At 41.9% G+C, this 11,896-nt stretch overlaps 1 protein-coding gene across 1 annotated transcript; it reads left to right on the top strand.

The window, feature by feature from the left end:
* Positions 1-4,001: 4,001 nt before the first annotated feature.
* On the top strand, positions 4,002-5,749 carry LOC147894055 (UDP-glycosyltransferase 85A7-like). The gene is made up of 2 exons (XM_087385432.1): positions 4,002-4,586; positions 4,669-5,749. Exons 1-2 carry the CDS (start codon positions 4,100-4,102, stop codon positions 5,604-5,606), a joined length of 1,425 nt encoding a protein of 474 aa, XP_087241558.1. The 5' UTR covers positions 4,002-4,099; the 3' UTR covers positions 5,607-5,749.
* Positions 5,750-11,896: the final 6,147 nt, after the last annotated feature.

An 11,896-nucleotide genomic window follows, 5' to 3' on the forward strand; every position in this document is an offset into this window, starting at 1 on the left:
AGCCCTTCTTTGTGCGTGATGGACCCAGGCATGGAAATGATGTGCATTCCCTGCTTGGGGGGGGAAATTGTTATGGATAAATTTGTCTAAGGAAAAAGGCATTAATATGTGTGTGTGTTTGTATGGGATGCAAGTTAAATAATGGGGAAAATAGGATGAGGTGGCAAGATTCCTTGTGCCATTATACTCCGAGAGGTTTGAACGTATTATAAAATTAGGAGGAGACCAAGGGAGTATCATAGACTTGAGATATGGGGCTTGATTTATGTGGAAAAATGAGGCAAAGGGTTGTCGTAGACAATTGAGAGTGCGTAACTGCCTAGCCCACATGGGAGACTTTTCCACACACACCATGCATGTGGAAGGATGCATTTATTGGGAGAGACCCCCTCTCTTGGCTATAAAAGGAGGGGGCTATTCCTTGATGGGACACGATCATTCTTGTAAAGCCACCTAGCTAGTACTTTGATTCCCCCCTTCCCTTTCTTTCAAATAAAGCATGGCCCTCTTCCCTTGATGTTTTCATCTTTACATTCCTCCTCCCATCATGTATATGCTTCTCTTTCCCCTCTCCCTTTCCCCTTGTGCCATAGTCTCCCTCTTCATTTCCTCCCCTTCATATCCCTTTTCCCCACCCATGATAACGTTTCGCCGTCACGTTCTCCTTTCCTCTATGGCCCTTGAGCGTCGCCATGCTTAGTGTCTAGCCTCTTGTCCTGATTTCTTTTCTAGGTAACAGTAGTAGAACAATTATTTGATGTTTTAAATTTTTTTGGATATTCTATATAGTCCAAGATGCATGCTTTATAGCACCCCATAGGAATTATAGCATTTGAAATAGTTTAATATTCTCATTCAAGATGATAATTGTGTAAATTTTTTATTTAAAATTCAAGTTCAAAATAGGTAGATTAGTTTAGATAGCAAGTTTGTCAAATTTCATTGAGAAATACATAAGTTATGAATCGAGCAAGTTAGCCATATACAATGTATTCCCTGAACTTCAACAAAATGGCTACACCCAATCATGCATTGGCCCTACAATTTGCTAATCGAGAGAGCTTACAACTCGCTCAACTTTTCTTTATGTAGAAATGAGTAGGAAAACTAGTCAAAACTAGCCCCACTAGAAGTTCTAAGATTGCTAGTATTGTTACAAGTACCACCGGAATAGTAGCATTTACCACTAGAATTTCAAGCATACTTACAAGTACCACAAGAATAGTAACATTTACAATTGGCTAAATTAAAAGAATCCCGACAGTAGGTCGATATGGATTTCCAATTTCATAGTAATTCCACTGGTACATTGACTACTACCACCAGTATAGTTATCTAGTTCACCATTAAAATTTTCAAGTTACCAATGTGATTGCATCATGTTCATGCATGTTGTGAGAAAAAATTCATGTGTGTGAATAACGAGTTAACACAAATGTGAATATGCCAACAAAATCCTTGACATATAGAAGAGATATCTACGTAAACATACAGGAGGGATGTTTCAATTGAACATTGAAAACTATATAGTTGGAGTACAATTATAGAGGAGGTTAACAAATGGGTAACAAATATGTAACGTTCATGTAAAATTATATATATAAGGATGTACACATACATGGAACTCTTACATGGTGACCACTTGCCCATTTTATTGCCATCAAATAATGCAAACACATTGGATCCATGGTTGTGTGAAAAGCATGATTATGACAATTGATCACAAATAATTTTGTATCATTACGTAAATATGCAAGCCTTAACAACCATGGGCAAGACTCTATATGTAAGGGATGTAATATAAGGTAGTCCCTTCATATATGGTCTCCCCTCAAGTTTTTTCCTCTCCTTTTTATCCCTCAGGTATGGCATATCACTAATTTGGTAATAGCTGACATAAAAATGTCTTAGTAAAATCATATAATTTTATTGCAATGTCTTCTGCATCATCTCTTTGGATCATTATTTAGACATAAGAAAGAAGATCTAGGTTCCTTTTCTAAGCACAATTAACACTCCATGATGCCCAATTCAAATACAACATTTAAAATCAAATTACGATCTTGGTCTTCAATGCCCAAGAGAGATGAAAAGGATTGTGTAAACATGATGTACGGTTTTTTCTTCCTATAGTAATCCAATGACTTTAGAAATATGTCTTTATCATTAGATTGATTGTGGTTAAGGAATTACTGAACGATGTTTTTCAATGATAACTTTTTTTTAAATGCTCCCTCCTTTGTCCTAGCTATATTACTTCTATTTAGCATGGTGTACCCATGGTGTGTGATTGTTTTTCCCCATGCCAGTAATTTTCCATAATGTTAGGATAATGTAGGGTAAGAAATTATAAGATCATTTCTTTCAAGAGGGAAATAATGCTTTTTCAAACATATGAAAGGATGATTTTATGTCCTTAGTGCTGCCAAACTAACTTTTATAAAGACTTTTAGAACATGAGCTTGGGAAAAAATGCCTAAAGCTAACATTTCATGTCTTTTTGGGTCCAATTTTTATTAGACATCACAATTATAGTCTTGATTTTAATGATGCACACCTAGCACTATAAAAAACTCACACAGGACAAAGAATGGTTTAGAAAAACAAGGTATGGGGCCTACACAAGATTGCTTTAGGAAGGAAAAAAGAAGGCACTAGAAGCATGCCCATGGTGATTCTTGTGTGAGGGTGTCTAATGGTTGTCATGACTTGACGGCGGGCCAAGGGCCTTGCCAACAATGGTTGCTCATATGACAATTCTGTGAGCTTTCATGTGTGATTGGAATGGGTGCCTACTTTGTTGTTATCATGCCTTGATTGAGAGGCCTTTGGTGCCTACTTTGTTGTTGTCATGCCTTGGTTGAGAGGCCAAAGGCCTTGCTTAGATGACAATGATTGGTGCTCACACAACTCTTGGCAAGTTGTGCTCAAATTGTTCTTATGACTTGAGGGCGGTCTTCCTAGAAGACAACGAAACTCATACAACCCTTGGCAAGCCGTTTCAAGATTTGAGAGGCCAATGGTGGGCAATGAATGAGGGGGGCCAACCATCACAACTTGTGTTAGAGGCCAACATCCAGTTCTCACATAACTCTTGGCAATGAATGAGGGGGCTCAACCATCACCACTAGTGTGAAAAGCAAGGCAAAATTTTTGTTTATTCTTGATTTTTCCTTTTATTTGAAGCTAAAAATATAAAACAAAGGAGAAAACACACACAAAGTAAAATTTCTCTTCTCTACAACATTTGGGATAATCTTTGCTTCATAAATGCTTTGTACAATGATTCTAGTGCTTTTGAGCTACTGTGTAACCCCCTTCCCTCGGCCCCCCCATCCCATGTAGTGGTGTGCATGTGTTTGATTCCTTGAAATTGCTTTGGAGGAGTCAATTTGGCTCCTAGCCCCCCCCCCCTTCTCTCTCTCTCTCACACACACACACTCACACACACACACACACACACTTGTGAAAGTAGCGAGACATCTACTTGTCTACGTAATTAGTAATAGAGTGGAGTGACCCTTGTGAGACACGCATCCGTTCAACTTGCCTCTACTTGTCTAGAATCATTAGTAAGAGTCCTTTGGAGTTTAGGGGGGTCACTCATCATATGTAACCCTATCACGTGAATTCAACAGAAGGATTTTTTTAATTTCCAAAATTTACAGAAATAAATATACATAAGGGACTATTTAAAATAGTTTTGAAAAATTTTTACAGATTTGTATAGAAAAGGGGTACATTTTATTAATGAAAAATTTACAGATAAGGGATTTTAGAAATAGGCCTTGAACGCACGTGATATAGAGGGTTTATACATAGTGACCCCCTGAGTTTGGAGTAGAGCCTCTCCTTGCCTATAGTCTTGGACCCTTGGAGAACATTTAGTGACCCGGCGAGACATGCACCCATTCAACTTTCGTGTACTTTTCTACAATAGTAAGAAATAGAGTGGAGTGACCCTTCTGAGAGATCGACCCGTGCAACCTGCCTCTACTTGTCTGCGTCCATAGTAATATAGTCCTATGGAGTAGAGCCTCTACTTGGCTATAGCCTTGGACTCTTGGAGCTCTCCGGTCTAAGCAGCTCACTCTCCACCATGCCGGCTCTCCCTCATGCTGTGGTAGTGCCATGGCCAGGCCAAGGCCACATCAACCCCCTCATGCACTTCTCCAAGAAGCTCGCTTCTCAGGGCTTCAGCATCACCTTTGTCAATACTCAATACAATCATCTTCGTATCCTGCAGTCTACTCACTCCCAGCTCCTCCTTGATGACGAGGATGCCGCCCTCGACATCCGCTTTGTCGCCCTTCCCGACGGCCTGCCCGACGACCACGCCCGAACCAGTGATGTTCCAGCGGTTTGCAAAGCGATAACACAAATGCACGCCGCCTTCGAAGCCCTCATCGACCGCCTTATGCACGAAGGACGGCCACCCGTTACCTGTATCATCTCGGACATCTATGTTCTTCACACGCAAGATGTGGCTAACAAATATGGCATTCCCAGAGTGGCGTTTTGGACGCAGTGTGCCGCCAGTTACGCGGCTCACCTGCTGGTGGCGAGAGGTTACCGTCCTCCACTAGGTTGGGAAGGCTGTTCTATTGCACAGAATCGTTTTTCCTTTCCACTGTGTTTTCTCAGACTAACGACGTTGATGTGTGGCAGACCGTCCCAAGAATGAGAAAGTCATCACTTGGGTTCCAGGAGCACCTCCATTGCGCTTGCAAGACATGTCAGATTATCTACAAACCTATGATTCCTCCGACTTCATGTTCAACTTCGTCACCGAGCCTTTCCTCCGCCTTGATGAGGCGACTTGGGTGGTTGCAAATACCTTTGATGAATTGGAACGGCCTGCGGTTGATGTGCTTCGCAACGAGCATCAGCAAGACATTTATACGATCGGACCCCTCCTCCCTTCTGATTACTTCAACGGATCGCTCAAGTCCAGGATTAGCACGTATCCCCTGTGGCCGGAAGATTACGACTGCCTCAAATGGCTAGATGCACGTGCACAGTCTTCGGTTCTATACGTTTCCTTCGGAAGCATAACTGTACTATCCCTGGAAAAGATTCAAGAATTCGCTTTCGGTCTAGAGGCAAGCGGAGTGCCGTTACTTTGGGTACTCCGTCCGGGCCTTCTTGTGGGCGGCCACTCTGCCATTCTTCCGGAGGGTTTTCAGGATCGAACGAAAGACCGAGCCCTTCTTATTACCTGGGCGCCTCAACTGCACGTGTTGTCTCATCCATCTGTGGGAGGGTTCTTGACGCACGCTGGGTGGAATTCAACGTTGGAGGGTATGGTGCAGGGGCTGCCGATGCTGGGTTTTCCATACTTCGTCGATCAGATGCTGAATTGCAGGTGCATGGACGATGAATGGAAGAACGGGCTCAACTTTGAAACCGATGAGAATGGGATGGCGACAAGGTTTGAGGTGGAGAAGAAAGTGAGAGCTCTTATGGAAGGGAAAGAGATTAGGGAGAGGGCTCATTTCATCAAGGATGCAGCAAAAAGGGCAGTTGCAGAGGGAGGCTCAAGTGCAAAGAATCTCAAGGCTGTCACACACTCAATAATTGAGAGAACGCTCTCATCGTCCACGTAACGATTCTCACTTTAAATATATATCCGCCATCATATTCATAATAAGGGAAAATAATTTTTGGCCTTCCCTGAGGAGGGAAGGCTTTAGTAAAGGTGTTTCTCTTTAAGAAAGGGAAAATGATGTGGATTTTTTGGTCCCCATTTTTTTCTCCCCCTTTCTCTCTACCGCCTTTCTCTCTCTCCCTCTTTTTCTTTTCTTCTTCTCTCAGCTTGCTTCCAGGGTAGGCCTTTTGAATGTATTCAACTTGTTATAAAATGATATAAAAAAGAACAATTTAGCTCAACCACTCCATTAGAGTTTTGGTAGACTTCGTCACCACCGTTCTTAACGAAGCGCAGAAGAGTTCATTCTGCAACAAATCAAACTTTGTAAAGCTCTTTCAATCGTCTCTCATTGAAGATAGCAAGTGATATTTTGAAGAATAATAATGAAAATATGCTTTTTAATAAATGAGTTAAATGATAAAATAGTAATTTAATGACCCATCATCCCAAAGATTCACTAATAACATCCCAATAGGGTTAGTATAGAAGTGGCCAAATCATCCCAAAGAAATAATATTTATTAGAATTTTGAAAACCAAAACATTCAATCCTACCCTTCAAATCACTCAGTAGAACATTTGAGCCTCAATCACTCATGCATTTTCTCCCCCCTCACTACTAGCAAATTGGATGCCCAGATAGTAGTGCAAAAGACCAAGATTAGACATACCAAATGTCTTCTGCAAATCAAGCTTAAAATCTGCAATTTGCTGAGCATGTGTCCCAATCACAAGCATATCATCCACATAAGGACTAAAATCATCAAATCTATCCCACACTTGCGGATGTAAAGGGTAGCCTCTGTAGGGTTGTTTTGAAAGCCAAGTGTGAGCAAATGAGTATGAATCTTGGAATACCAAACCCGAGGTGCTTGCGTCAATCCATAGAGAGCTGACTACCATCATGATGATATGGATGTAGCTGAAAACCATTCACTAGATATGGAAGTACGTGCTCTTGCAAATCAGCAAGATAGAACGATGTAGGCTCGCAATCATGAAAGATCTAGAATGGACCAAACCATTGCAACTTCAGCTTCCCTGGCATCTGCCCAAGACGAGTGTTGAACATAAGCACCAATTGCTCGCGCTCGAATGATTTTTTCTTCGAAGCCAAATCCACCCTCCGCTTCCACCTTGCTTGAACCTCCAGAGTCAGATAATAGCTCTCTATCTCACGAAGCCACTCCAAACTCCCGAGAGGTGGCCCCCTATCTGATGAGCTATCACTACTCATCCTCTCCACCTGAACACATCCAAAACTATCTCTCCAAGTCAAGTCAAACACCCAAATCCCCCAAATTCTGTCAAATCCCCTTACCCCCCCCCTAATGACTACTCTTTCCACAAACACCTCGAGGCCTAAATCCCCCCTAAATCCCTTTAAACACCCACTCATCCTCCAAAATCTCCCAATCCTTGCAACTAGGTGGAATTGACTTACATGCAAAGTCGCACTCCCATCCCATAAGTGCTTGATCGGATAACATACCTAGTAGCGTGTTTTTTTACAGATGTGCATGACACTAGAGCAAAAATAGTATTTATTGCTCGATCGATCATGCAAAGGATATCTGATGGGCACAACAATTTTCGTACGCCTCAACCTAGGTGGTATTGGAATGTTCTCAAAGAGGCACACCCATCCGTTAAGTACTTGGTCAGATAACACACCTAAGGGCGTGTTTTTTTACATATCACTCGAGAAAAAATGGTGTATAATGTGTGATCGACCATGCAAAGCATATCCGATGGTGACAATACTTTGCATGCACCTCAACGTAGTTGAAGCGGACTTGTGTGCAAAGTGGAGCCCCCATCCGATAAGTACTTAATTGAATAACACACCTAGGACCGTGTTTTTTCATGGTTGTGCATGACACTAAGGCAAAAACGGTGTTTTATGCTTGATCAACAATGCAAAGCATACCCCGTGGGCACAATACTTTGCACGCACCTTCAACCCATCCGATAAGTACCTGTTTGAATAACACACCTACGGCCGTGTTTTTATATGGTTGTGCATGACACTAAGGCAAAAACGGTGTTTTATTCTTGATCGACAATGCAAACCATATCCGATGGGCACAATACTTTGCACACACCTTCAACTAGGTGGAATTGACTTACATGCAAAGTGACATTCCCACCTCATAAGTACTTGATCGCATAACACACCTAGCAGTATGTTTTTTTACAGATGTGCATGACACTAAGGCAAAAATTGTATTTAATGCTCAATCGACCATGCAAACCATATCCGATGGGCACAATACTTTTCCTACACCAGAACCTAGGTAGTATTGAAATGTTCTCAAAGAGGCACACCCATCCGATAAGTACTTGGTCAGATAACACACCTAAGGGCATGTTTTTTTGCAGATGTGCATATCACTAGGGAAAAAACGGTGTATAATGCGTGATTGACCATGCAAATCCTATCCGATGGTGACAATACTTTGCACGCACCTCAACGTAGTTGAAACGGACTTGCGTCTAAACTGGAGCCCCCATCCGATAAGTACTTGTTTGAATCACATACCTAGGACCGTGTTTTCTCATGATTGTGCATGACACTAAGGCAAAAACATTGTTTTATGCTTGATCGACAATGCAAAGCATATCCGACGGGCACAATACTTTGCACACACCTTCAACTAGGTGGGATTCACTTACATGCAAAGTGGCACACCCTTCCCATAAGTGCTTGATCGGATAACATACCTAGCAGGCTCGTGTTTTTTTACGGATGTGCATGACACTAGAGCAAAAATAGTATTTAATGCTCGATCGACCATGCAAAGGATATCCAATGGGCACAACACTTTTCGTCAGCCTCAACCTAGGTGGTATTGAAATGTTCTCAAAGAGGCACACCCATCCGATAAGTACTTGGTTAGATAACGCACCTAAGGGCGTGTTTTTTTACGGATGTGCATATCATTAGAGAAAAAATTGTGTATAATGCGTGATCGAGCATGCAAAGCATATCCGATGGTGACAATACTTTGCATGCACCTCAACGTAGTTGAAACAAACTTACGTGCAAAGTGGAGCCCCCATCCGATAAGTACTTGTTTGAATAACACACCTAGGACCGTGTTTTTTCATGGTTGTGCATGACACTAGGGCAAAAACGGTGTTTTATGCTTGATCGACAATGGAAAGTATATCCGGTGGGCACAATACTTTGCATACACCTTCAACTAGTTGGAATTGACTTACATGCAAAGTGGCACGCCCATCCCATAAGTGCTTGATCGGATAACATACCTAGCAGTGTGTTTTTTTACGGATGTGCATGACACTAGAGCAAAAATAGTATTTAATGCTCGATCGACCATGCAAAGGATATCCGATGGGCACAATACTTGACCTACACTGTAACCTAGGTGGTATTGAAATGTTCTCAAAGAGGCACACCCAGCCGATAAGTACTTGGTCAGATAACACACCTAAGGGCGTGTTTTTTTGCGGATGTGCATATCACTAGGGAAAAAACGGTGTATAATGCGTGATCAACCATGCAAAGCATATCCGATGGTGACAATACATTGCACGCACCTCAACGTAGGTGAAACGGACTTGTGTGCAAAGTGGAGCCCCCATCCGATAAGTACTTGTTTGAATAACACACCTGCGGCCATGTTTTTATATGGTTGTGCATGACACTAAGGCAAAAACGGTGTTTTATTCTTGATCAACAATGCAAACCATATCCGATGGGCACAATACTTTGCACACACCTTCAAATAGGTGGAATTGACTTACATGCAAAGTGGCATTCCCATCCCATAAGTACTTGATCGGTTAACACATCTAGCAGCGTGTTTTTTTACGGATGTGCATGACACACAACAACACAAAGCAACTATAGACGCGCTTGGTAGACGCGCAAAATAGCGGGCGTGTCTATAGGCGTTGCTTTAGTAGCGAAATTACGGGCGCGTCTATAAGTGCGGCTAAAGGCTCGTTTATTTGCGCGTAAATCATCGCGTCTATTTACGCGTTTGACCTGAGAAAATATGGGCCCGTTTAACATCCCGTTTATTAGCGCGTGTATTTGCGCGTTTATTTGCGCGTTTACACTGAGAATCAAAGGCGCATTTAGATGCGTAAATAAATGCGCTCCAGAGAATACAGAAAGTGAGATTTTGGTGTACATCATTGCTTTCCAAACATTGCCCATGATTACCAAAGCACATAATTTTTTGCAAGCCCACATATACAAGAATTAAGTGAAATGAGGAGAATGAGACAATATGTAAAATAGTTTTGCCAATATCAATTGTGGGGCTACGGTTCAATCTCATCCTCAATGAGATCAACCCTTGCCAAACTATCTACTTCAAAATCTAAACAAGTGTTTAGATCTACAAATACATTCAACCCACTACTACTTGTGCCACTCATGTGCTCATCAAAATCAACATCTCCAATGGTAGGCTCGTCCTCACGGGTAATGCCGGCCTCAATATCTATATCTCCTATCTCATGATCATCCTCCTCTCTTGTATCACGGTCATCATCACGTCCATGGCCATGATCATCCTCCATACGCTCCATATTAGTAAATGTACTATACATCACTTTGGAACGTGGCATAATAGGTATGACATGCCACCATCTATTATTATCCACCATTGGTTGATAGACAACCTAATTCAAACACAAATACAATCATGTTACTTTTCTTGCATCAAATATTTAAAAGCTAGTATTTTTATGTGTGTGCACAGTACCTGTTCACATTGTTGTGGTAGTATTAGTGTGTCCTTCCTACTTTGCCAAAACTTTGTGGAGTCAATAGTTACAAAGCCACTTGCATGGCGTTTGATTGTTGCATTAGGGCCTCTTTCCACCACGTCCTTAAACCACTTTACATCCAAAACATACACAAAGAAGTGTCGAAAGTCAAGCATAATGATATCTTGGATTATGCCACAATAATCATCCATGGCTCCATTGGCTCCCTCAAAGCTAGCAATGACGCCGCAATCTTGTGTGTTTCTCTTATCATCAATCCGTTGTGTTCGAAAATGCTTGCCCTCACACCATATAGCATTGAACATAGTGCACTACACCAAGAAAAAATCAATTAAATAATTAGCAATCTAAATTATAAAAAGCTCCTAACTTATGCATAACATTCTATATACCGACCTTGCTCATGCATCCCCTAGCATACTCCCATTCTTCCATCGTGATATGCATCCCCTCGTCTTTCTCTGCTTTCTCCATTTCATCAAGTAGCCAATCCACATGAATATCCTTTGGAAGTGCTCTTAGATGCTGAGGGTATGGCACACGAGATTCGTGGTGTGTACGAAAGAGGGCCCTTTCTTCTTGTCTTCTTGCCTTTGCATCCTCGTATCTTGTCACCCATCTTTTCATCACATCACTATTAAGCACGCAAAAGAGGTTGATACTATTATGCAACTCCGTGTCTATTACTTTGTTGCGTCCTTTTCCTTGAGACACAATAGAGGTCATCCTTAGGTCTTCATCATCTCTCCATAGTCGTGGGAGAGAGCTATCCACATCAACAAGAAACTCAGAAATATATACAAGTGACTCTTGTACCAACCAACCCTCGGCCATGCTACCTTCGGGTCTTGCATTTTGTCTCACGAAGCCCTTCAACGTCTTCATGAAGCGCTCGAGGAAGAACAACCATCGTGCATGTATAGTACCGCATATAGCAATCTCATCCTCCAAATGTACTATGAGATGTAGTTGGCTTGTGAGAATAGAACGTGGAAATGTCTCCTCCACTAAACAAACCGCCTCCACTGACATAACTCGAGCATTCTCAAGCGTGGTGGGATCTATTTCCTTTGAGCTCACATACCTCACAAGCTCGCCCATCTTGTAAATACAATCTTTCACGTCCTTTGATGCACTATGTGAAATGCTAGTAGGTAGTATGAACTGAACCCGCGAGGAGGTGGTTGATTAGTTGCTTATAGCTATTCACTCACAAATTTGAGAGGAAAAAGATATTATGCATATAAAATACTTACTTGGAGCATCTTGTGCCAATCATGAGATTTCAAGCCATATAATTGCTCTACACCTCTTTTCTTGCTCTTTGTAAAGGCTCCCTTCAAACACCTCATGCATCCAGTGGGGGTACGAATTGTAGTAATAGCGGGCTTCACCGTCGCCATCTCTAGCTTTGATAACATCCACGGTGCACGAGGTAAAAAAACACGCCCATTTGGTCTCTCTTGAGGCCAAGCTTCAC

The sequence above is a fragment of the Dipteris shenzhenensis genome, chromosome 14, assembly GCF_047967505.1.
Source record: "Dipteris shenzhenensis isolate YYH24624 ecotype China chromosome 14, Dip_SZ_1.0, whole genome shotgun sequence".
In the NCBI taxonomy this organism is placed as follows: domain Eukaryota; kingdom Viridiplantae; phylum Streptophyta; class Polypodiopsida; order Gleicheniales; family Dipteridaceae; genus Dipteris; species Dipteris shenzhenensis.